Source organism: Anabrus simplex, chromosome 14, assembly GCF_040414725.1.
Source record: "Anabrus simplex isolate iqAnaSimp1 chromosome 14, ASM4041472v1, whole genome shotgun sequence".
Taxonomy (NCBI): Eukaryota; Metazoa; Arthropoda; class Insecta; order Orthoptera; family Tettigoniidae; genus Anabrus; species Anabrus simplex.
Window position 1 is genome coordinate 51,233,755 of NC_090278.1, and position 27,723 is coordinate 51,261,477.

Here is a 27,723-nt window from a genome sequence, read left to right on the forward strand (position 1 = left end):
AAATAAAATCAAATGTATTCCTTGACAACCAAAGTTAGATGCATAGAGGTCCTATAATCCAGTTAGCTAAGCACTTATCTTTCGCTTGAGTAAACATTGACATAATCGGGAAGACCTCGCGTCGACCGCTCTATTACTTACAAGGGAACATCCACAATGGTGAAGTCGCCGATCGCGATGAAACTTAGCAAACACATTGAGGTACATGTAAAAACAATGCCAGCATCAATTTTAGGCGCCATCATTAATTAGCGCGTTAACTAAGGGGCCTAAAAGTTGCGACATTTCAAGTTCCGCGCGATCAGCGATGAATACCTGCTGGCCAATGCTAAGCCGGCACACACACTTCCCGTCTGGAGACACACCCTCTGCACCGCCTTTTACCCTCCAAGTGGTTCTCCCCGGCACGTTCCCCTCCCTTCTCCTCGCGCTTGCGAGGAGAAATAAAACAAATAACTAAAATACACGTTGTTATGTGTATACAGTATGTATTGACAGGAACAACGGAGAACACAACTGTTCGTTTAAAAACAACGAGAGTGTTATCGGTAATGAAATGAAATGTCGTATGGCTTTTAGTGCCGGGATATCCCAGGACGGGTTCGGCTCGCCAAGTGCAGGTCTTTCTATTTGACACCAGTAGGCAACCTGCGCGTCGTGATGAGGATGAAATGATGATGAAGACAACACATACACCCAGCCCCCGTGCCGTAGGAATCAACCAATTAAGGTTACAATCCCCGACCCGGCCGGGAATCGAACCCGGGACCCTCTGAACCGAAGGCCAGTACGCTGACCGTTCAGCCAGCGAATCGGACATAGTTATCGGTATCAACATATCATAAACCTACAATTTCACATGCAGCGCAAAAGACCACGCTTCAGTCTACGTTATTACGGGCTATGTCCGCAGTGTGACATCTCCCCGTGAGCGTCAAAACCTATTTGACAATAGTGGACTGCTTAACACTCACCCTCAATCGCGTCATAAAGCTGCAGCTCCCGAAAGTTCAGCGGACCTTCTTCACCGTGACTTCCGTGCTTTGCTTGAAGTTGAAAAATAATTTTTGACACACTCAGTGACATTACCCTTAAGGACTCGTCGCAAACGTTTTCATAAATATGTCATAAAATGTAAGCTGCCTATACAATGTGGAAATTCCAAGGGAGAGCTATGAGGAAGGCTGATAGCGTACGCAGTGTAGCACAGGTTCTGTTCGATAGCTAAGCAGACGGCAGCGCGGGGAGAGGGAAACGAGAGGTGCTGAACCAGGTGGGGCGGAGGGGAGGAGGACCAGAGGTGTGGCACAAAGCAGAGTTCCGGCTAAGCATTGGTCAGGAGGAATTCATCGCTGTTCGCGCGGAACTTGAAATGTCGCAACTTTTAGGCCCCTTAGTTAACGCGCTAATGAATGTTGGCGCCTAAAATTGATGCTGGCATTGTTTTTACATGTACCTCAATGTGTTTGCTAAGTTTCATCGCGATCGGCGACTTCACCATTGTGGATGTTTCCTTGTTAGAAAAACGTTGTCCCAGTAAAAACTGAACCCTAAGTTTTGCATTACTAAATGCTATTTTTTCCCCGTCTATGTTGGACAAAGAAGTCAAAACTTGAATCACATTACTGAGACGCCGCGTTACTGATAAATGAGATAGTAGCTTGCAAACCTTGGTTTTGCACTGAGTACTGTTTTGTTTTCCTGGAATTTCCTACTCCGAATTCTCACTGTTCACATGACTGAGGCCAAAATAATTGAGAAAAGAAGGGAGTTCGAAAGCAGCAAGCTTACACACTTCAAACTGTAATTTAGTGTTGGACTGTGCTGAGAAGTGTTGTTGTCATGCCATCTGTTAAGTCTACGTGTCTAAATGGATTGAGGAAAGGAATTTATAAGTACATTTTTGAAAAGAGATAACTTCAGATATGCTGTACTTCGTCCTAAATGTCTTCATTTAAGTATGAACCTGTTACTTCTTGTGACGTCCAAAGATTGTTTTCTGTGTTCAGGAACGTTCTGTCAGATAAACGAGTGAACTTACATGAAGAAAATGTGGAGGAGTTAATTGTTGTACAATGTTTCAAAGGGAAGTGAAAATATAACCATGTTTCGTTGTTTGATAGTGCATGGAAATCCGGGCTCTACTCATCCCCATGTGAAGAGATCTTTAACCTTTCTTAACACTCTCAATGTGATTACCTCAATTAAGATAATTCCTTAGATTAACACCTAGGTACTTAGTGTTCCCCATCAGGTACTATCACCCCAACAAAGCAGTAATTAAAACTTAGAGATAAGCCGTAAGGAAATTCTCATCGCATGCCAATCACATTCGTCCAGAGCAGGTACAATAAATCCTACGCCTATCGAGATGGTGGTAGTGGTGGTTTTTGTTAAATGAGCTAATAATGAGGGTTAGTAGCCTATTCACATTCCTAGGTGATTGGGTAAAAGCCGTGTTTCCATTTCAAGATGAAGTTTCAGAGTTCCTCCTGATTATTTTAAATCAATAGGAGGCGATATATCGAGTAGACTGAAGTTTTAACACTTCTGTACCTGTGTTACACATGGCGGATTACGGTAGACGGGGGTGGAATTATATAGAGGAAGTTGCTATGCTACTTTCATCAGGAATATCTGTTCGTTGCTCATTGTGGCCGATAACTGAGGGTGGAGGTATATAGGCATGGGGCAGGGGGATTGACTGTATAAAATTAAATATTTCTCTGCCGGCCAATTTGTTGTGCGGTTACTCTGTGGAGTAATACTAAACATCTGAACAAAAGCTTGTGTGCCAGTTGATGCGATGTTCAGGTATGTTACAGGAAGGTCTTGATGCGGCCGGTTCTGCTGTAATTGCGGTCTCAAGGCAAGGAAGACACCTGGCGAGATTCAAGCACCGTGCTTCCGGCTACACAAGGTCTCCAGGGGGCTCTGGAATACTGTGTACAGCCGTAGCGACTTACTTCCAACATACCCCGCTTCTGACGTAGAAAAACGTGCATCGACAGTGTTTACTATCTTCTTTTTAAGAGCAAGAGCGATATTTACTTGTATATTGATATCCGATATTTCAGTATCTAAATTGTTTTGATAAAATGATGTTGAAATTAATTGCCTGGCATTTGCAGACTATTTTGCTATACTTTCAGAGAGAGAGTGACAGATGCAACAAAACAGGTTTGAGAATCGAACATTGATCGAAATGAAATTGCCGGGAGTGTCCGAGGACAAGCTCGACTCGCCAGGTGGCACGTCTTTTGATTTGATGCCCGTAGGCAAACTGCGCGTCATAATGAGGATGAAATGTTTATGATGGCAAATACACTCAGCCCCCGTGCCAGCGGAATTAACCAATGATAGTTAAAATTTCCGACTCTGCCGGGAATGTAACCCGGGACCCCTGTGACCAAAGGCCAGCACGCTAACCAGACACGGAGTGGCGGTGATAATTATTTTAAGAGGAATTACAACAATGTAACCATCCTTTATATAACACCAATCAGAGGAAACGCCCAAAGAAAGACAAGGGCCAAAGGGCGTAAAAACGAGACTCCCTAGGCCTCGAGTACTGTAATACTGTCGGGGTCGGAAATGAACAAGAGTTGACCAAGGGAGGTCGGATAGGATAGATGAAAGTGAGGAGCCTGACACAAGTGGGAGCAATGTCAGGACTCAGATCGGACATTAGTCGAATAGAGAAAGTAAAGAAATTCAAATACCTGGAAAAAATAATCCAAGAAAATGGTTTGGAAATACCTGCTGTAGAAGGAAGGTTACACAAGGTTTTGTATGGCATCACAACAAGAACTGCTTATCTAAATATCAGGTTTGTCTATACATTGCTCAGAATTAAAAAAAAAAATGGTATTTCTTTATCGGTCGTGCCCACGATAACAAGGAAACGCACTTTCCAATTTTCCGTAATTTCCGCGCGCGCGCGCGCGTGTGTGTGTGTGTACACGCATCACGAGAAAACGGCTGAGGAGAATTTCATGAAAATCTCTGTGTAAAGTCGGGGAATAAGTCTCTACAATCTAGTCCATAAATGTTAATCACGGTGATAATAAATAATTTCGTGTGGCTATTTCTAGCCGAGTGTAGCCCTTGTAAGGCAGACCCTCCGATGAGGGTGGGCGGCATCTGCCATGTGTAGGTAACTGCGTGTTATTGTGGTGGAGGATAGTGTTATGTGTGGTGTGGGAGTTGCAGGGATATTGGGGACAGCACAAACACCCAGCCCCCGGGCCATTGGAATTAACCAATGAAGGTTAAAATCCCCGACCCGGCCGGGAATCGAACCCGGGACCCTCTGAACCGAAGGCCAGTACGCTGACCATTCAGCCAACGAGTCGGACATCACGGTAATTGAAATGGTAGTTTCGGGGAAGGCCTAAAATTTAATTCTCAAATATTCGCCATTAGTGGTCCTATCGATAAATATTACATAAAGTTATATAGTATTAAATTTCCGATCATTTATGTCATATTTTTTTACCGGACTGGCTATGATAACAAAGATATTGATGAATTTGAATTTTTGTTGCTAAGTCAATATCAGCGCCGATTCACGAGAAAATTGGTAAACAGTATTTAATGAAACAATATGTAAAGTCGGGGAATAAGGAACTACAGTCTACGCTATAAATTATTCTATAAGATGCCCTAATACCACAAAGTCGGAAGAAAATTAAGTGTGAAAGCCTACAATGTAGAAAGCTAATAAAATTGATCAACAGTACGGTAACATTACACTAACCATTGTTTGTTGTGGTTTCACGTAGATCGGCAGCGTAGTACTTTTCGTTAAAAGTGAGAAAATGTGCGCTTTTCATGGCATCGAGGTCCGACTCGTTGTCTGAATGGTCAGCGTACTGGCCTTCGGTTCAGAGGGTCCCGGGTTCGATTCCCGGTCGGGTTGGGCATTTTAACCTTCATTGGTTAATTCCAGTGGCTCGGAACAAGAGTTGACCAAAGGAGCTCTGATAAGGTAGACGAAAGTGAGGAGCCTGGCACAAGTGGAAGCAATGCTAGGACTCGGCTAAGCGCCCCGTGGGGCCTCTTTTAGTCTCCTCTAATGACAGGCAGGGGATGCCGTGGGTATTATTCTATCGCCTCCACCCACAGGAGGAAATTCCAGTGAGTGTGTGACGTAACGCGGAATCGAGCGCTCGCATGCGATTCCATGCTAATCCAGACATTGCTCGTGCACGACACTGCGTCATAGTAAAGTTAAACATTTAACCTCCGATGTAACTGATGGAATTATGCAGACAATAATGAAGATTTATTGTTTAAATTAACTATTTTACAGTATTTACATTTTAATTTGGAACACCTAATGTATTAATAACATGTAACTATCACGTATCTAGGTTATGTTAGCCTGGCGGCCTATGAAATGGTAGGGCGGTGCGCCCATTAAAAAGGTCCTAGAGAGAACATTGGACTTCCAATATCCACAATTTTAGAATGACCTGCTAAAGTTAAGGTTTCTGATGCAAATAGAACGAAGAGACGCCGAATCGAACGAGTGAAAACAGAACGATTTGGCGAAACCTGACCAGAAGAAGAGGTAGAATGGTAGGACACGCCTTAAAACACCCAGGACTTGTTTAGTTGGTTTTTGAGGGAAGTATAAGCGATAAGCTCGGTAATTGTTAGAAGTAGGTGTGGGGGTGGGGGGAGCAGGCACAAAAATGTGTAGAAAATTAAAAGTACCCGGGTTTCGCGGGATATTTAGGGCGGGGAGAGAGTTACATCAAATTTGAAAAAATACGTACAAAATGGTAAGCTCTGAACGAATTTCGACAGAGAGATAGGGGTTCACATTCTAACAGCGTAAGTGCAGTAATATTTTTTGCTGAGGTTTTTATTCAGTACTACAATAAAACTTTCACATAACAAATAATAATTACCTATATATATTAGAGCCTACAATTAAATAGGAGTATGGCGTTATTATACAATTAAAATAATTTAGTATTTGACTACACAATAACAAAGTAATAAACTAGTACAAATACACCAGTGTCCAAAAGTTAAGCATAAGTTAGGCAACAGGAAATAGACCGCAAATTGCACGACATATGCACCTACCAACCTTACGTGTTCGCTCTGTGTAGGAAAGGAGTGTTCCCTGCTTTGACTAGCGGCGTAACAGCAAGGTAAACTACAGAGGTGCCAACCTTCGAGTAAGGCAAATCGTAATGCAACCGTTAGGGCACGGGGGGGGGGGGGGGGGGGGCGACCGTAAATCCCCCCCCCCTCTCCGAGATCTTACTAAATTACATATAATTTAAAATCAATTAACATTCAATTTAACCAGATGTAACATATTCAATGACTGGCATATAAAGAGTGTACGATTCTAACCTGCTAAAGAAACAGGTGATCTGCAGTGGATATCTGAGTGGAGATTGAAAGATCATTTCTTTTGTCGAGTGGTGTAGTTGCTCCCTTAAGAGCTTGTTGTTCCTATTTGATAAACGTACACTGGTGACATGCTTTTAACAGTTAGGAGTTCATATTAGCACGGAACTGTCTTGTTCTTCATCATGCGTATCTGAAAAATCGCGGCTACACACACTAAAAAAAACCACGTGTGAATGAGATTTTGAGGAACGCAGTAAACAGGGCCATTCTTTCGAGTATTCCTCCCTAAATTTTTGAACAATTTTTCATTTATTACTAATGTCACTAGTCACGGTAACGTAATCACACGCATTTTCCTGCAATAGAAATCGCTTCATTATTTCAAACCTTTCACATTTCGTAACACACGATTAGCATATATCCTAAATTTGGCAACCAAAATCGCAATAAATACTTCTTCAACAGTCACGCACAAAGTATTCACAATTAAATGGAGTTTGTCACCACTTTGCCGCCAAAACAAACAAAAGAACCTCATACTTGGATGGAAGTCTGATCGTGTGACGAACAAAGACAACAATTCCGCAAGATATCACTTCACAGGTGCCTATATTTCCAGTACTGGAAGCCCACACTGCGTTCGGCGCGTGAAAATTCGAAATATTCTCAAACTGAGAAATCCGAAAATAATATTCTGAGAATTCAAGCTATAATGGCATTCCTTGTGCATCCTTTTGAACACTTCAGACACTTAGATTTTAAAATCAACAAAGAATCGTACTTTGTGGTGTGTGATTCGTAAAGGCGTAATTATGATGGGTGATTGGTAATTATTACGATTGAATCGTAATAGTTGGCATCTCTGTAAACACAGCCAGTGCCTGCGCCCCATATTCCCTCAGTCGTGTTTGCCCTGTTACAGCGTGCGGAGTGTAGCCTCGTGGTGAACGTGACAACATAATCGCACAACGACGCCATTTGGACCCCGTTTTGCAGAGTAGAATACTCGGCCGCCTGGAAGCAGGCCAGACACAGACCGAAGTCGCCGTATCCTTGAATGTGCCACAAAGCGTCATTTCCAGGCTTTGGAGACGATTTCGAGACACAGGAGATGTTAGTCGTAGGCCAGTACCAGGTCGACCAAGGGTAACCACCCCACAGCAGGACCGATATCTGGCTTAACCGCCCGACGAAATCGAAGTTGTGACACTTGCACGGAGATGGAATGTGTTGACACTTGCACGGAAAGACAAAAATTCCTGGAAATTACTAAGCATGACTATTTCAAACAGTGACACTTGCACGGAGGCCCAAGGAGGGTTGGAAAACCAGAAACAGGGGAGGGGAATGCTCATCCGGTAAGTGGAATTCATTGCTACAGTTGATACGTGTGTGACAAGTAGTGTTCCGTGTTGAACTGGTGATAATTTCTCTGCAGCTATGGAGTTCACTGAGACCGCCTTTATTGATTTACGACGGACATCAGTATATTGTGGACTATACCAATAAAGATTAAATGACTTATTGGCGGTGCATATATTTCAAGAAAAGTAAATGTGAAGGAAGAATAACAACGAAAGATAATACAGTTTTAGGCGAGACAAGTCATGTTTGCATTCCGGACGACGCGGCGAATGAAGTGAAAAAAATGTAGTAAATGCAAAAAAAAAAAAAAAAAAAAAAAGTGCAAGGGAAACAGACAGCATGATTTCAACAGTTTACACCGGAGAAGTAAGCCAGCTCTTCAATAGAGGCTATGACATGTGACATCGCTGCCATCACACAGAAGTGCCTAACGGTCATTACATCGCATCCGACGGAAAAGAATGGGACCTACAAAAGACCCGATCGATTCTGGAGGTGTAATAATACAGGAAAGACACAGTAATGAACGATGGTGGAAAATTCCTACTTGAAGACGACAACAGGAGGATTAAAGACAGGATATTAGTGTTTGCCAGCGAGAAAGGAAAATCTGCTTTATCAAGTTGCTCTTCCTTCTTTGTCGACGAGACCTTCAAAAGTTCAAGCAAGCAGTTTGGGCAATTATTTAACATCAACGCCGATCTTGGAAGTTCTTGGGAAGAAACCAACACGATACCAGCTGTCTACGCGCTGTTACCAAACAAGAAACGGGAAACGTTATGCTCGTTTCTTCGAAGCTGTTAAAAACAACTTACCAGGATGGGGCCCTGTGACACCCTGTAAAACGATGTTTCCTCAAGCTGAGATTTTTGGTTGCAACTATCATTTTAATCAATGTCTATGGAGGAAGATACTAGATTGTGGCCTTGTTACTGCGTACAGGGAAAATGAAGAAATTAGACTTCATTTTCGCATGTGTTCAGCACTAGCGCACATTTCCCTAGAAATGATTGATAATGGTATCCGACTCGTTGGCTGAATGGTCAGCGTACTGGCCTTCGGTTCAGAGGGTCCCGGGTTCGATTCCCGGCCGGGTCGGCGATTTTAACCTTCATTGGTTAATTCCAGTGGCCCGGGAGCTGGGTGTTTGTGCTGTCCCCAACATCCCTCCAACTCACACACCACACTTAACACTATCCTCCACCCCAGTAACAGGCAGTTACCTACACATGGCAGATGCCGCCCACCCTCATCGGAGGGTCTGCCTTACAAGGGCTGCACTCGGCTAGAAATAGCCACACGAAATTATTATTATTATTATTATTATTATTATTGATGATGATGGTTGGCTATGTATTCAGGAGAGCTCGCCTGAAAATCGGAATCTACAGGTGTTTTACGGCCATGTCGTCGATCAATGGCTGGATAACGAGCACATGCCAAGGAATTTGTGGAAGGCGTTTCTGAAGGCTGGAACTAAAGAATAAACAGTTTAATTTCGAGAGCGCACCCGAATGTATATTCGCTGATCAAGACTCTTCGAGATGACGCAGAGTACTCCGGTCACCAATTTGACAGGATAGTTTTGAATATCGATGGGAAGAGAAGAAAGAAATCAGCAGTGAAGATCGTTGAGAGTATTTCAAAGGTCTTAAAAATACTTGAAGTTGATGGCAAACTAAGATTATTCCTAGTTTGTGTTGCTTACGCTCAGAAACTGCAGTGAAACTACCCTGCAATATTACAGGATTTGTAAATCATGTACATATATAAATATACTGAATCATAATTAATAAAGAGAAAACGTGACAGTGGAATATCACTGCATAGCCATGCAAATATCTTGAATCAGCACTTAAAAAATAAAACTTGACGACCTAGCATAAAGTGAAAAAAATATATCTATGAGGAACGCAAAGAGAACTACCTCCCCGTAGTGTTCCCTGAAAACGGCGCTAAGTCGGCTAAATATCTCTTACACTGTATAAAATTAACCAGAAAAACAAACCCCACGGCGCAACAGCCCTTGAAGGGCCTTGGTCTACCAAGTGACTGCAGCTCAGCCCGAAGGCCTGCAGATTACGAGGTGACGTGTGGTCAGCATGACGAATCGTCACAGTAGTTATTCTTGGCTCTCTACACCAGCGCCGCTATCTCGCCATCAGATAACTCCTCAATTCTAATCTAACCACCTCGAACCAGCCCTCAGATTTAGGTAAAAATTCCTGACCTGGCCGGGAATCGAACCCGGGGCTTCCGGGTAAGAGGCAGGCACGCTACTCCTACACCATGGGGCCGGCATTTATAAAATTAACAGTTACTTAAAAATCGCATCTAAATTCACTACCGTGATTACCAGAGCTAGGATTTTTGATGACATGTAATATTTTAATTGATTCTAAATAGACATTGCTAACTCGAATAGAAATCCTTATCATAGTTCCCACATTGTAGAGATGCTAATTACCGAGCAAGTGGCCGTGCGGTTAGGGTCGCGCAGCCGTGAGCTTGCATTCGGGAGATGGTGGGTTCGAACCCCACTGTCGGCAGCCCTGAAATGGTTTTCCGTGGTTTCCCATTTTCACACCAGGCAAATGCTCAAATGTTGGGGCTCTATCTTAATGCAGGCCACGGCCGCTACCTTCCCAATCTCCCACCTTTCCGTCGCCGAAAACCTCCGATATGTTAGTGCGACGTTAAACAAATAGCAAAAAAATGCTAATTTATTAGGTTATTTTTGTCATTTTTTGCCATTTTGTATTAGGTCATTTTATAAATGTTACTCATTATGCGGTCATTTTATAGAATTTATTGTCCGGCTCCATGGCTAAATGGTTAGCGTGCTGGCCTCTGGTCACAGGGGTTCCGGGTTCGATTCCTGGCATGGTCGGGAAGTTTAACCATAATGGGTTCTGGGTTCGTTCCGCTGGCACGGGGGCTGGGTGTACGACCCGCAGGTCGCCTACATGAGTCAACTCAAAAAGACCTGCACCTGGTGAGCCGAAGACCTTTTTATACTTTTTGAGTCATTTTCTTACATATTGAAGCATTTACGCGTGTGGTATTGGATTTCCAGGAGAGGCCAGTATTTATGTGCATCTTCGTCAAAGTACCTATCAAATTAGATTAGGTATCCAAAATTTATGTTAGTATGACCATCCTACTTCTGACTCATCAAGTAGAGTGAAAGGCTCCGTGCAAATGTCACTCCGTGCAAGTGTCACTCCGTGCAAGTGTTCCAACCCCACGAAATCGGAGTGCACCTGCAAGACAACTGTCGGCGGAGCTTGCAGCCGTCTCAGGGATTGCCGTTTACCGGAAAACTGTGTACCGGAGGCTCAGAACAGCAGGGTTGTTCGCCCGACGTCCAGCGGTGTGCGTCCCGCTCACTCCAGCACAGAGATGGGCCCGTTTACTGTGGAGCCATCAACATTGAAACTGGACCATGAATGAATGGAGGCATGTCCTCTTCACAGACGAATTCCGCATCAGTTTGCAGAACGATTCCTGTCGCACATTAATCTGGAGAGAACCGGGTAGCCGATACAACAACAGAAACATCGTGGAACGGAACAAGTATGGTAGTGGTGGCGTCATGGTGTGGGGCGGCATCATGTTGAATGGCCGTACGGACCTGTACATCTTCATGGGTGGTTCGAGGAACACTGTTAACGCTCGAAGATACAGGGATGAGGTACTGAGACCACATGTTCGACTCTTCAAAGGTGCGGTTGGTCCAGACTTCCTCTTAATGGGCGATAATGCCCGACCGCACCGCGCTGCTTTGGTGGATGAATTTCTGGCTGGGGAAGACATTCATCGCAGGGACTGAGGTCTGCGGATCTGAATCCTATTGAACATGCCTGGGATGCATTGGGGAGGCGAATTGGATCCCGTCAGCCTCCACAAGGACCCTCCAAGACCTTCGCATTGCTCTTTCGGAGGAATGGGATCGACTGCCACAAGAGCTTTTGGAGCATCTGATAGCATGCCACGTCGCTGAGAAGCATGTGTGGCCGTTAGGGGTAACCATACACCCTATTAACAGCATATTTTGTTGTGGAAGACATTGCCAAGTTTTGTTAGTTGTTGTCAAAGGTGTACCTTAGCTATCAGAACCTTTCTGGCACTGTTTTTTTTTTACAAGTTGTAAGACATATAGTGTGTGTCAGCCTCCGTTCGTTCATCAATCCGTCTGATATTCCTATCAGGCGGTATGGCCTCGTTTAGTGATCAACTTTTTGACACTAGTGTACACGCACATTCAATGAGTGAGGCTACCAGACTGGCGAATGCGCGCGTCAAGCCGGTGGGTGACTCGTACCTCAGTGTCCATGATCTTGGCAAAAAAAAAAAAAAAAAAAAAAAAAAAATTAAAAAATGCTCCTGCTACCCTTCCTCACAGCACATGGCACACGCTGTTGCGCGAGTATCCACTACATGCTGTGGCGCTGTACCAATCGTGTAGTCGCGGCGAACGACATTTTGTGCGCATTTCCGCCAAATAGGGTCTACTATTCTTAATTAAATAAATTAAAGAAAATAATTAGCTGATAAAACAGGGTTTGTACAAATTTACTTTTTAAATTAAAAAAAATCCACAGCCTGTTTCCGGTCATTCGAGCGGTCAGGAATGGAGTGAAGCCCCATCTAGCAGCGATGATAGGAATTGTGTCGGCTGCCGAAGCCTGTCGCATTCCTTTTGAGCAGTAATGACTGACAGATGAAATATTGGAGTGTGTTACTGGAATGAGATGACGGGGAAAACCTGAGTACCCGGAGAAAATCCTGTCCGGCCTCCGCTTTGTCCACATATCTCACATGGAGTGACCAGGATTTGTCATGTCTAATTTTTTAGCATTACGTTTTCCAGAGTGAAGATGATTAACGGCCAAAACCCTTACCTAAGCCATTTTTAAGTTAAAAATTGACATATTTCGTATAGAAATGTATGCCTTACATCTAAGTGGACTGGGTTCTTTTGTAAACTGGAATACCAAACAGCTCATTAAAGTGGACTTCCAAGGAGTAGTTGCCATTCTGGGACAATGTTCCTTGATGTACTGATTAGCGGATGTAATTACCATTACAAGCCGTGACCCTTGCGGGAAGTACATGAACTACGACAAAGGAACGTGTAGGGTATGTAGTTACGTAGTTACGGTTGCCAAGTGATATTCTGTTTGTTTTTGTCCTATTGTTTTTACTCTCTCATTAATGAGCTGCAAAGAGCTCTAACAGAGCTGGAGAAATGGGTAAAGAAAAATCGCCTACCATCAATTTGGAAAAGACAGTCCAAATGACATTTCGGAAAGGAGAGAAAATCACATGTAAGGATTCCCTCACTCATAATGGAAAACCTCTAAAAGTTGTCAATCATTTGAGATACCTTCGCATTCCCTGCAGACTACTACAAAGTCATTCATCATATTCAAGAAAGAACTGCAGCAACCACAAGAACAATCCCAGCCTTAAATAATCTTTCAGCTCTGTTCTTCGATACAGCAATGAGACTTTTAACACCACTATATCTCCAGATCTAACTTATGGATTAGAACCAACGAGCTAGAATAACAGAGAGGGGGCTGTTTGCCTGATATCAGCGCTCCTTGTGGAGGCAAGTTCGTAAAGAGCAACCATGTTTTTCGTTGTCAAAACGAAGGGAGTTCGCGTGTGAACGTATGATTAGGTGACAGGGAGATCGTGTGTGGCGATTGAACATCGTAAGTTTTAAGAAGTGAAAAGTTAGATTCTCGCCTTCAAGAATGCCAGCATATGCGGCTGCATTAATGGCAGAAAGATGTTGCGTTTGTATGGTGATAGGTAATATTCCGTTTTTCCAACTTCTGATAAGTGATTATTTCTTGGTAACTGTTTATCTCTCGCTCCTGAGAGTTCATTTTTGTTGCCATCTATTTGGTGGTGTATGAGGTGTAGGCGTTGCCTACGCTATAATACAAGGCCTTGAAATGCACTCATGGGAACGGCTAGCATCCTAGTTCACCATTCAGCCGCCAGGATCGCGTCCTTGCCCCCTTGTATTCGCATGGCCGTATATGTCAATAAGTAAATTATATCCTAAATAAAAAAAAACTGAATGTTTTTGCGAGTATTGACAGTACTTTATTTATAGATCGGTGCTGCATTGGCTTGGATATGTCATTGAAGTTTCAAAACTTTCCTTTTGAGGGGCTTTTAATCAAGTTTCAAAACTTTCTTCTACTTGAGTGGCTCGAAGCAATGTTGTCTAATAGAGGTCTCAGAAATGTTCATTGTAGAAAAACAGGTGGTTTGTCGTCTTTACACTTTCTACACTTAATTTCACTGTTGAAAATGTCTTTCGAAAAAAAAAAAAAAGTACACATTTTAGCAACTCCCTTCGGGGCAAGTACTGCGTAGCGGAGGTGACAAATTCCGTCGTTCACTGCAGAAGTGCCACAGACGATGATTTTCGGTATCTGAGAGCTCCTCGATCTTTTTTTTTTTTTTGTTGCTATTTTGCTTTACGCCGCACCGACACATATGTCTTACGGCGACGATGGAATAGGAAAGGCCTAGGAATTGGAAGGAAGCGGCCGTGACCTTAATTAAGGTACAGCCCCGGCATTTGCCTGGTGTGAAAATGGGAAACCACGGAAAACCATCTTCAGGGCTGCCGATAGTGGGGCTCGAACCCACTATCTCCCGATTACTGGATACTGGCCGCACTTAAGCGACTGCAGCGAAAACGAATAAGACACAATGTTGGACTTTGAGTAGCTGCAGAAGAGATATGTTCTAAACAGCCTTTACAGTCTGTTTGTTCTTTCTCCACACGAACCATAATGTCATTGTATTCCGCTTGGCGTCTCAGGTAGCTGAAGAAGAGCTCGAAGTCATCGCTTGTTAGGTTCCTCGTCAATGCATAATGCAAATGTGTACTTATGAGGTATTTTACGCAGGCCACAGTGGATTGGCTAGTCAAGATCTATGCCTGATGCATTTCCCTCATGATTTTTTTTTCTCTGAATGCATTTGAATTTTCTTAATATATGACAAACCAAAAACCAAACCCTATGGCACTATAGCCCTTGAAGGGCCTTGGTCTACCAAGCGACCGCTGCTCAGCCCGGAGGCCTGCAGATTACGAGGTGTCGCGTGGTCAAACCGACGAATCCTCTCGGCCGTTATTCTTTGCTTTCTGGACCGGGGCCGCCATCTTACCGTCAGATAGCTCCTCAATTCTAATCACGTAGGCTGAGTGGACCTCGAACCAGCCCTCAGGTCAGGTAAAAATCCCTGACCTGGCCGGGAATCGAACCCGGGGCCTCCGGGTAAGAGGCAGGCACGCTACTCCTTTACCACGGGGCCGGTGCCTTAATATATGACAGGAAATCATTAACCAACTGAGGCGTTCATGTTCAGTACTAAAAAAATGCTCGTTCTCATTCCTGGAATATGTCCCATGTCAGGTGTTGCAGACGTCATGCGCATCGAATATTTTCATAAAGTGCTCCTAAAACAAATGGTTTATTTTAAACTGTATTTAATGCTCTCGGGACAAACCAACTCCATACTTTTCAAACCAGAAATAGTTTCGGGGGGAAAGTACAATACGGTGTTTTTAGCTCTTGCTACATTCATTTCCTCCAAATTTCTTGGGCAAATTATTTTTCTGGTTGGTTTCCTAATTTAAGATTTATGAGTTTGAAGAGGCCTCTCAAATGATCGCCGGTCACGGTAGCATTGTTTACAAAAAAAGTCCAGTGACAAATTTTGGGATCGCCCAATTCTTATGACGTAACTCGGATCAAAACTTAGGAACCTAATTTCATCAGCTGGAAGTCATATCTCATGCGTAATACTTCCTCTGTATAATGTTTCGAACATTGAACATTCACTGGAAACTTGTGAAACGAAATTCCACTACCTTTAATTTTTCGTGAATAAACCATGACTGGAACTGCTTAACATCAGACGAATACATAATACATTCACAATCAACTCAGTTAATAAACACGTTTAAAGGCGCGAACCTGGTAGACAGGGGGCAAGGAAGCGATCCTAGCGGCCCGGCATTGAACTTCAGTGTGACCACTTCGATAGCGTATTACGGGCTCTATTTCCAGGCCTTGTATTATAACGTAGGCAACGGGTGTAGGATTGATTAAAGTTTAATATTAAGATTTTTCTTTGTTTTGTTCTTCTTCCACAATGGTCCTGAGGGCTATGTGTCACTCCCTATGACCCGTGCTTGGGCGTTGGTTTGATGTAGGCGTATTTCAGTCAAACTTACACCAAATACGGAAAATACAACATTTTACTGTTTGTGAAATGTATGATGTATTTATTGTAGATGTCAGCCGCATTGATATTTAAAATTAGGCTACACTTCATAAAGTTGAAAACTAGAAAAGCAGCTGGAATTGATAAGGTTTCGGGGGATACACTAAACACAATGGGTTGTGATATAGTACCATATCTGAAGTACTTATTTGATTGTTTGCATGAAGGAACTTGACCATATGAATGGAGAGTTGCTATAGTAAGCCCTGTATATAAAGGAAAGGGCGATAGACATAAAGCTGAAAATTACAGGCCAGTCAGTTTGACATGCATTGTATGTAAGCTTTGGAAAAGCATTTTTTCTGATTATATTAGACATGTTTGCAAAATAATTAATAACTGTTTTGATAGAAGGCAGTTTGGGTTTAGGAAAGGTTATTCCAATGAAGCCCAACTAGTAGGATTCCAGCAAGATATAGCAGATATCCTGGATTCAGTAGGTCAATTGGACTGTATCGTGATTGACCTGTCTTAAGGCGTTTGATAGGGTGTTCATGGGAGACTGCTGGCAAAAATGAGTGCAGTTGGACTAGACAAGAGAGTGACTGAATGGGTGGCTGTGTTTCTAGAAAATAGAACTCAAAGCTTCACCTACTCTAATTCTCTGTCCCTGTAAAAATTAAGAGGGGAATTCCTCAAGGCAGTATTATTGGACCTTTATGTTTTCTTATATATATCAATGATATGTGTAAGGAAGTTGAATCAGAGATAAGGCTTTTCGCAGATGTTCTTCTGTACAGAGTAATAAATAAGTTACAAGATTGTGAGCGACTGCAGGGTGACCTCGATAGTGTTGTGAGAGGGACGGTGGGCAATGGTATGATGATAAACGGGGATAAAAGTCAGGTGGTGAGTTTCACAAATAGGAAAAGTCCTCTGTTTTAATTACTGCGTTTATGGGGCGAAAGTTCCCTTTGGGGATCATTGTAAATACCTAGGTATTAATATAAGGAAAGATCTTCATTGGGGTAATCACATAAATGGAATTGTAAATAAAGGGCATAGATCTCTGCACATGGTTATGAGAGTATTTAGGGGTTGTAAGGATGTAAGGAGCCTCCGTGGCTCAGACGGCAGCGCGTCGGCCTCTCACCGCTGGATACTGTGGTTCAAATCCCGGTCACTCCATGTGAGATTTGTGCTGGACAAAGCGGAGGCGGGACAGGTTTTTCTCCGGGAGTTATGTTCCTGCCTACAGTTTCCGAGACGGGAAGATATAATCAGTCCAAACCGCTCGAGGAAACCAGATATCAATTTTAAACGGAAGTAAATGATTAGTATTAGTGTGTCACAAGGCACAAGGAATGTGTTCGTTCCGACCTTTAAGACTGTAAATAGCTGATTAATGTTATCATGTCCTAACATGTCCCAAGTCCCTAAGAAGGCTGTCGCCAACCAATGTGATAATGTGTTTGTCCCAATTCTAAGATTGTAAATAGTTACTCATTGTTATCATGTTTCCAAAGGAAGCTGCCGCCAACTAATCGCTTGAGGCAACTTCCTCTTATTGACTGTTAATCTCCTATCACCAGCGGCACTGCTGACCAACATCCGCTCATGTCATATTGTATCACACTTGTTGTTTTCCCCTTAATGATAAGTAAGGGATATCATAGTATAAAAGCAGACTCCACAATGTATCGGGGCTCACAACTTTAGATTAAGTCTTAGTGTGTAGACCACCAGGTCATATTCGACTTGATAATAAAACATTGATAAAATTTGTGACTTCTTACTCTACCAGTCAGTACTGCGAACCGACGGTCGAACTTGTGACCATTGTAGTAAATCCAAAAACTACTACAAAAACTTAACTCGGGTACTCCGGTTTTCCCTGTCATCTTTCATTCCAGCAACACTCTCCATTCTCATTTCATAGCATCTATCAGCCATTAATAAATCACTTTGGGAGTGGCGACCCCATCGTATTAATAGCCTATATCTGCTTCATTCATTCCATCCCTGACCCGGTCAAAGACTGGAAAACAGGTTGTAGGTTTTCATTTTCAGTAAGGATGTAAAGGAGAGAGCATATTTGTCTCTGGTAAGACCCCAACTAGAATATGGTTCCAGTGTATGGGACCCTTACCAGGATTACTTGATTCAGGAACTGGAAAAAATCCAAAGAAAAGCAGCTCGATTTGTTCTGGGCGATTTCCGACAAAAGAGTAGCGTTACAAAAATGTTGCAAAGTTTGGGCTGGGAAGACTTGGGAGAAAGGAGACGAGCTGCTCGACTAAGTGGTATGTTCCGAGCTGTCAGTGGAGAGATGGCGTGGGAGGACATCAGTAGACGAATAAGTTTGGATGGTGTCTTTAAAAGTAGGAAATATCACAATATGAAGATAAAGTTGGAATTCGAGAGGACAAATTGGGGCAAATATTCGTTTATAGGAAGGGGAGTTAGGAATTGGAATAACTTATCAAGGGATATGTTCAATAAATTTCCAATTTCTTTGCAATCATTTAAGAAAAGGCTAGGAAAACAGACAGGGAATCTGCCACCTGGGCGACTGTCCTAAATGCAGATCAGTATTGACTGACTGACTGACTGACTGACAACTTTCAAGTTTGTCTTTCAGCAGTACGATACGGTAATGGGAAAAATTATGTGCCCTACAGTATAATAAATAATTACATGAAATAATTTTAGTGGTACTCGTGGTGATGCAACACGTTTAAAAATATGGTCAGAGGTTGTAATCTATCGTAGGTCCCTTTCGTTTGAAGGATTTCAGTACTCATTTATGTCCGCGGGCTTTATTGTAATTTTCACTTAACCACAGCAGCCAAGCAGGGTAACGCTCTTGTTCCGATTTCGTGGCCTAATCGTATGTCGCTGTCTCCTTACACATTTCTCAAACAATCCTACAATCGTGATGTGGCCTCGCGCCGCAATATGGATGAAGTGGCGCTATTCGCACTCTGATTATTAATGCTTTAAGGTTTCGGCTGACGGTATCTAATTTTGCACCAGTGATGCTATAATGCGTATTTTCATCATTTTTTGTCATTCGAGAGCCGCGCCCCGTTGCTTATGTGACCACTGACAACATGGCGGATGTTCGTTCAATTAGCCTCAGTCAGGCAGCGATCCCGCCTCTGTTATTCTAGCTCGTTGATTAGAACTGATCTGGAATCGTTTAAACCTCAGAGATTTTGAAAAAAGAGAAAGGGCCAAAGCCCGCGTTATTAAAAGTGCACTGAGAGTGGGGAAAATCAGCATCAATAAGAGTGGTTTATATACAAGCGAAGGAGACATTTTACGCAGAGGACCTGAGGAACAAACTGTTACTACCAGCTACAGAACAATGTACAAAACATCTGGAGAGAAGAAAGGCTAAGAGTAAAGAGACAGAGCTAGTGCTTCTACGCTACAAGCGCAATAACGGAGAGAAACTGGATGAAAGAAGGCAAGGAGCTACGACACGTCGTGACTAGATATGCCATTCACGATTTTCATCACAAAATATGCACGACAAAATCGTGCCGCAATGCCAGTGAAAATTGTGTATGTGAGCTGTGCAACCGAGAATGTGACAAATATCACGTAACAAAGAATAATGTCATTACCTAAATACAGTCAGATGTAACTATTTTGTTTGGCCTTTCGGCTGCAATAAATTCTTAATTAAAGAAGTTACGCAAACAATGTTATTGATATGTTACATGTGGTGACGAGGATAGGATTAGGCCTATTGTATTCTGATGAATTTTAGATGCACTAAAACCATACTGCGCGATTTAGGACTTCACCAGTTGGACGATAGTGGACACACGTGAAGTGTCATGCTTGTTTCAGGTAACTGTATTGGCTCCTTATCTGAATGTCACTGCGGAGATGATTGGAATGCCTACCAAGAAAGATTGGAACAGTATTTTATAGCGAATTACGTTAATGATCGGGAGAGTAGCAGTGTTGCTAACAGTAGTTGAGGAGGGGGCGTATAAAGTAGGCTACTGAACGATCTGTGTGATCAGACACTCCCTAAAGATAACACTTACGATGAATTATGTGCTTTTCAAAACAACAGAATATCACTTTGGACCAGGTGGATTCAACATTTGTTGATCTTTTCTCCTTGTCCAATAGTTCATTTTCATCGATTGTTGTAATTTCTGTTCCGACAAGTATGTCATGCCGGTTTGTTCTCACCTTCCTCAAATTCCCTTGTGCAAACAATTTTCCTGATTACATTTCTTTCCTGCAGATCTGGTGATTCTAATTTGGCGAGGTCTTTCGCTACATACTTATACCATTTCGGTGTCGTAAGTTTGATTTGCAGAAATGTGTGTATTCGATAAGTAAGTCTGGGGTTATTCATCTTTTTCTTGAATTCGTCGCAGTTTAGAAATTTGTAAATATATTTCCGAGTTGGGTTCTCATGACTTTCCTTTCGTTAGCCTTTTAATATTGTCCCTTTTAAGTTTTTATGATGTAAATTGAGCGTTCCTGAAGCATGAAAAGCTTCAGGTTTGGTCAATGTTTAAGCAATAAGGAATCTTATTGTTCCACGACAAGTATTATTATTATTATTATTATTATTATTATTATTATTATTATTATTATTATTTCCGATGAGGCCTACTAAGGACCACGTAACGATTCCAATTCAGTTCTTCATACTTTGTTGTTTTCTCCTCCGTTCCTTCCAATATTCTTTCATCCTTTTCACTATACTGTTTCTTTCTGTTCTCGGAGCACTTCGCTCCATGTTTCTTGTTCAATCTTCCTTAGACTCATTTCATATTTACAACCCTATTTCTAAAAATCTGTCCATAGTTTCTTCTTTTCTTATATTGTTTTTTTCTAAATCTTTCTTTACTTCTTTAATCCACCTAGCTGTTGCCTTTTTGTCCCAAAGGTACTTGAAAATCTTTTTTTGTTCATCTGAAATCATCCATTCTATAAATATGTCCAAAGAATTGCAGTCTCCTTTCTCTTATGGTTTCTGTTATGTTTCCCATGTTCCTGTATATTTCATCATTAGATCTTAATTTCCATACTTCTGTTGTTTTCACAGGGACTAAGATTCATGATTCTCCTCTCTGGTACCTCAAGTTTATCTAATCTATAGTTAAATACCAGGCATTCACCTGCATATAGGCATTCCGGTTTCACCACTGTAGTGTAATGCCTTATTTGAAGATTTTTCGAGAGACAGTTTTTGTTATAAAAATTCTTTGTATTGCTTTTTCCATCTTGTGTACTCTTCCTTCTACTGCAGATTTGTCTCAATCATTTTCTTTAATTATTTCTCCCAGATATTTGAATTTCGTTACTCTTTCCACTGGACCAATATCTGTTGCCAAAAATTTTGGAGCATTCTTGATGTTCGTAATAAACTTAAACTTTGTTTTTTCTACGGAGATTCTCAAACCTGTCTTGTTGGCTATTTCTTCCAAGAAAGAAGTTGTTGCACTTGTTAGACTTTCTGACAATAATAGCAAAATCGTCTGCAAATGCTAGGCAATTTATTTCAATGCGTTTATTATTATTATTATTATTATTATTATTATTATTATTATTATTATTATTATTATTATTATTATTATTATTATTATTACGGAGTTCTGTGGATGTGCAGAGGTGAAAGAAGGTGCTGGGATGAACAGGTCTCAAAATACGAAATTAAAGTCAAGATAAAATTTAACAAGGTTATATTTTCTTTAACCCTCCAAGTGGCAAGCGCCTGATATCAGGCGTTTTATGCGTTTGCCCAGTGGCAACGCCTGATATCAGGCGTGTTGACATGCTCTTTATTTTATTTCGATAATCTTATTATTCATCGAAATGTGCTAATTACGAATCAATTGAAGGAGAAATGTTCGGCCATAATCATGAAATAGTTTGTATAATAACATCTTACACTAATCTAGTGTAAATCGTTGCCAAAGTAGCGTCATAATTCCGCTGTCTTGCGCTAGCTGCTACATACTCGGCGGCCGGCCACACGAATGTCTCAGCTGAGCCAGCTATATTTAGTCGCCAGTTTTCCTTCAGATATCAATCTGAAGTGTTGATATGCACTCATCTCAGCAATACTGAATCATTTCCTCACAGGAACAGTGAATAAATCTTCAAAGGGACTGTCTCAGATTGTTTTAGGTACAAAACTTGAACCTAGGCAAATCGTTTACTTTAGGCAAGGTGACGTTCTACTGGTTGCTTATAAAGAGACGAAAACAAGGAAACCAGTGTACTCACAACAGGATGTTACACTGAGGGAAATGAGGGGTTGAAACCACTACTGATTCATAAGTACAATAACTTCATGGGAGGTGTAGATAATAAAGGTAAGTGCATTTTCCATGCCACTTGTTCCAGACCCACTAGAAGGTACTGGAAGCAGTTTTCTTCAAATCTTCTAGATATAACATTATTTGACACATACGTCCTGTACATAAAGAACACTGATAAGCCTTTAGCAAGATGAGACTTCATGATCACTATAGTTAGGAGATTGCTAAATGAACAGTTCCCAATTCCAGTTGTGAGGCCAACAGGTCATGCAGGAGGCCCCTCTCGTGCTCTCGAAATATTGCCACAGAATAACAATCGCCTATGTGCTGTGTGCTTGAAAGTAAAGAAGAAGGAGGAGAAGAAGTCTACATTCTGGTGTCGAGGATGTAATGGTGGTATTCACCAGGAGTGTTATAAACTAGTACACTTCTGGAGGCCTCACAACCATGGAGTAAAAAGAAAGACCCACCCAAGTGACTGTGAGTGAAATGTACAAGTGGTAGCATACAATCGTTGTATACATTGTTGTATAATTTTTCCAGCTAAGAACAGTATTATAAACTATATACTGGTACGCACCTATTTACTACGAACTGGTGCTTCTTTTGTATATGTCATTTTCTTAAATTTACCTAAATATAAACATTTTATATATAGCAAAACTTTTGCAAAATTAAATATAAACAAATTCAACATATTTTTGGTCTTACACTTTGTGGATGATAAATAACAGCTTTAGTATCATCTTATTCCTTGTACTTTTGAGGATAAAAGGGTGTGCTGTTTATGTATGTATAACAAGTCAACGATTTTTAACACAATTTATACAAAGAGTCTGCAACACCGGTAAAATATCGCTGCCATTACAGGATAAATGACCGCCACTTCGAGGGTTAAAAAATCAAGAAATAACAAGAATGGCAGGTACAGAGTAGCAAAGCAAAAAAACGAGAATGTACAATTACAGTGTTACAGGATTTGGGCTCCGAGAGCCAGACACACAATTCTTGAGCAATGAGCCCAACTTTACTTATATTCAAGGTTCAACAAAGGGGCAGAAAACCCCAATTATGCCCAGGAGCTCTTGCTCCCAATTACACAGAAAAGCCTCCTCGAGGCATACAGAAACAAATTTTAAGAAAGAGCGACCCGCTCTTAAGTTCAAGCCTATCAAAGGCCACACCAAATTCTACTTTCAAGCTGTCCTCCAAGGACATATACACAGGGGTAAAAATACCCAACCTACTGAGGCCTATTCAGTGAAGAAACAGAAATATTACATGGCCTCCACAATACCAACTTGAGAGGAGGCGAAACTGCACTCCAAATACGCTTTATTAAAACCTACTTGGCACTAGGCCTCTAATACAAGGGCTAATCCCATACTAAAGAGGTGACTTATAGAAGGAGACAATTTACATTACGTTAAGGAAGAAACGGTTGAGAAAATAAGTTCACCTCAATGCAATATGAGAGGGAGCTCGAGAGGGTTAAGCACTCTCTATCCCAATATGTAGTTCAAAAAGATAGAATTGATACCAAGTGTCTTTACATTTTAAAGGAAAGTTACATGGTAGAAGGCTTCGGACCTGCCCCGAGAGTTAAACTGCTGAGCTAGCAAGAAAAGAAGTTATTAAAAGGCCATTACCTGGTGGTTGAACTGCTGCCCGAAGAAAGAGGCGCTTCCCGCCCCCTGCTACGTACTTTACACACAGATAGATGTTACTGAAGTGGCGCAGAGACCCGAAAATCAGCAGTTTATATAACCTCGGGGAAAGTTCGAGGCGTTTCAGGAATGAGAACACCCGCCCCCAATCATTTTATTGGCTAACAACGAAAACCCCTACACTAGATGAAGAAGAAACACATTATTGGTGGAAAATTAATTACAGAAATTCCTTATTGGTCAAATTCAAAACTGGCAGAAAGAAAGGGTTAATATTGCCAACTTAAACAATGACTGAAAGAAATTTAACAAAGAACAAACTTATGAACACAAAATTTCTCCAAAAACATAGTTCTTTCACTTCGCACTAGGGTGCACAATTGTAGTTCTTCAGTAGTGTCCCCTAGAAGAGAATGTTCACACTTCTTACCACAGGCAAAACAAAAATACATCGAAAACGACCCAGTTCAGAAACTTCAAAATTTACAAGTAGGGACATCTTCTGAGAAACTTGAGAATTAACACTGTAGATAAAGTTTGGGCTTCCTCCAGTAGAGGAGTTTCAACTGGCGCAAAGTTTGAATTAGCGGCGTGGAGGTGTACCACCCGGTACAATTATTATTATTGTTATTATTATTGTTATTATTATTACTATTATATATTTGAAGTAATAGGACCCTGTGAGAACCATTGTATTTTTTCTGTTGCAGTCAAAGACAATCGCTGTTTCCTGGAAACTGGGGGTTCGGCAGAGAACTTCTTCGTGAGTGAAGATGTTCCAGTGGGTTCCGTTGTAGGTGAGTGTTTGATGAATGGGTGAATTAATGGATTCTATTCGCTCCCAGTCACGGGTGACCTACTAGGGAGAGAATATTCGTTTATTGTAATCGCAACAATTATATGAAGTTACTCATCAATGGTCTGCATTTAGGGCAGTTACCCAGGTGGCAGATTCCCTATCAGTTGTTTACCTATCCTTTCCTTCAGCGTTTTCAAATAACTTGGAAATTTATCGAACAATTCCCTAAATTATTTATTCCAATCCCTTATTCCTCGTCCTGTAAAGATATATTTGCCCCAATTTGTCCTCTTGAATTCCAGTTTCATCTTCATGTCTTGATCTTTCCTATTTTTAAATGCTCCACTCAAGCTTATTCGTCTACTAATGCCATTCCAGTGACAGCTCGAAACATCCCGGCTAGTCGAGCATCTCGTCTCCTCACTCCAAAGTCTTCCCAGCCCAAAGTTTGAAAAATTTTCGTAACACGATGCCTTACTCGAAAATCGCCCGGAACAAATCGCGTTGCTTTCCTTTGAATCTTTCCCAATCCTCGTATCAAGTGGTCCTGATGAGTCCCACACACTGGAACCATACTCTAACTGGGGTCTTACCAGAGACATGCTCTCTCCTTTACATCCTTACAGCCACCCCTAATTACCCTAATTAATGTATGAAGAGGACTGTAACTTTTATTAACGACCTAATTAACACCCAAGTATTTACGTGATCCCTATGATGTACTATCAACCCATTAACACAGTATTTAGAACTTAGAAGACTCTTAACACCATTTACCATCATACCACTGTCTGCTATCCATCTCACAACACTGTCGAGGTCTTTTTGTAGTTGCTCGCAATCCTTTTCGTTTTTACACAGGGACATTATTTTATCTATTCGGGGGATTCTCACTCGCTCAGTCGCCTGCGCTGCCAAGCCTGTCTCCCGTCCAGCACTTTGCCGTAATGCGGCCAGCGCGTGTTTTCGCAAAAGATTTCGCTCACGTAATGAAAATGGCATTGGAGCAATACGCTGAGCACTAAACACATGAACACTTAATTAAACTCAACCTTACGCTGATAAAGTTCTCAGCAGACCGCAGAGGATGGGAGCTTGTGGCACCGAGAACAGCTTTACGGCGAAGTGCTTAGCGGGAGACAGGCTCGCAGCGCAGGCGACCGGGCGAGTGACAAGCCCAATCATATATAAAATGTCAATGTGTGTAAGAAAATGAGGACCTAGTGAGTGGATTGCTTTCGGGAGATAGTGGGTTTGAAGCCCACTGTCGACAGCCCTGAAGATTTCCCACTTTCACACCAAGCAAATGGCTGTACCTTAATTAAGGTCTCGGCCGCTTTCTTCCCACTTCTTTATTATTAGTCACCTGATGCTATTCGCTAAAGGGAAAATATCGCCGCCCTATTTTTTTTTGGCTCATCACTGTTGCCTACTTGACTAGTTACATATTAAAATCACGAGACATAACCATCAACAAACTAACCTCAAAGTAAGTATCAAAAGTGGAGGTTCCCTTACCCAAGTGAATTATCAATCAAGATATGCATAATTAAGTCGCATTTTAAGCTTAATGAGTAATTAAGGAAATACATATTCTATCACCCTCACTCAATTTTATGTTCTATATTTCTGCCTTTATTTTGATATACGCAATACTATAACCGTATTCTTGGTGTTAGTCTTGTGTAAATAATCCACCTCCCTTCTTGAAATTTGCTATTACTCGTGGGACTGAAGAGAAACCACGCTGTAATAATACACACAAGCACATTTATTACATGTACACATGCCGTTAGTCGATAAGCATACACAAAGGCAAAGTCTGCAAAGCGTACCCGAGTCGTAACAAGACAAGGGTAGGTTAAGTGAAGTTGATAACAAAATTTCCCTTCCATTTGAACTGAACTGATCTTTATATAGGAGGTTAATGTTCCTTTCCTTTTATTTCTTTTTCTTAGTTCCTGCAGATTTTTCTTGCTTCTTACAAATCGTAATCGAATTCTATACGTAAGTATGAACGAAATAAGACCGTAATTAATAAATGCTGCGTTCATTTCATACCAGCTACGTTATTAAATACATTATTCGAGCATACCACAGTTTTATTTACCTGGTATTACCCGAACAGATTGACAATCTCACAGTAAAAGAAAATATGCTTTACCCCCTGTGGGTCGGGGACGCAGACGAAGAATACATCCACGGTATCCCCTGCTGTCGTAAGAGGCGACTAAAAGTGACGACCAAGGGATGATTGTATGAGAACCATGAAACTACTTGTGATTAGTACCATCACGTGGGGAACACCATGGGTGGTCTTGCGAGTAGTACCACTAGACTATATTAGGTACACGATAGGTTTGTGATTAGTAGCAGCAGAGTGTGGTTCATTGTGGGTTTCCAGTACCCGTGATTAGTACCATCGTGAGAAACACCGTGGGTCAGCGTTACCTGTGATTAGTACCCAATATATGAGGAACACCATGGGAATACTGGCGCCCATGATTAGTACACATAGGTGAGGAACACCATGGGTTAGCGTTACCTGTGATTAGTACCCAATATATGAGGAACACCATGGGAATACTGGCGCCCACATAGGTGAGGAACACCATGAGTTTGCGTTGCCTATGATTGGCACCACTATGTGAGAAACACCATAGGTTTGCGTTACCTGTGTGACGTACAATACTTGTGGGTAGTACCATCATATGTGGAACACCGTGAGTCTACGCAACATTTGATTAGTACCGCAACATGACAAATACCATGGTCCTACTTTACTAACGATAAGTACATTTAGAGGGATCGTTGACCTGGATTTTGGACCCCTTTAGATAACAAGCATCCTCGATTCAGGGTTGTTCAGCATTGCGCTTTAGAAGTGGTCCCTTGGTCAGTAATGCTATTGTTTATATTTTCTGGATCGGCCACTGATAGTTTTAAATTC

At 41.7% G+C, this 27,723-nt stretch overlaps 1 protein-coding gene across 4 annotated transcripts in view; it reads left to right on the plus strand.

Moving 5' to 3' along the window:
- Window positions 1-27,723, plus strand: part of Cad96Cb (protocadherin Fat 4-like Cad96Ca) — a 328,400-nt gene that overhangs the window by 113,675 nt on the left and 187,002 nt on the right. For all 4 annotated transcript variants that reach the window (XM_067158408.2, XM_068230420.1, XM_067158409.2 and 1 more), the window contains exon 3: window positions 24,685-24,771. In XM_067158408.2, the coding sequence (XP_067014509.2) occupies window positions 24,685-24,771 (87 nt within the window). The remainder of the gene's footprint in view (window positions 1-24,684; window positions 24,772-27,723) is intronic.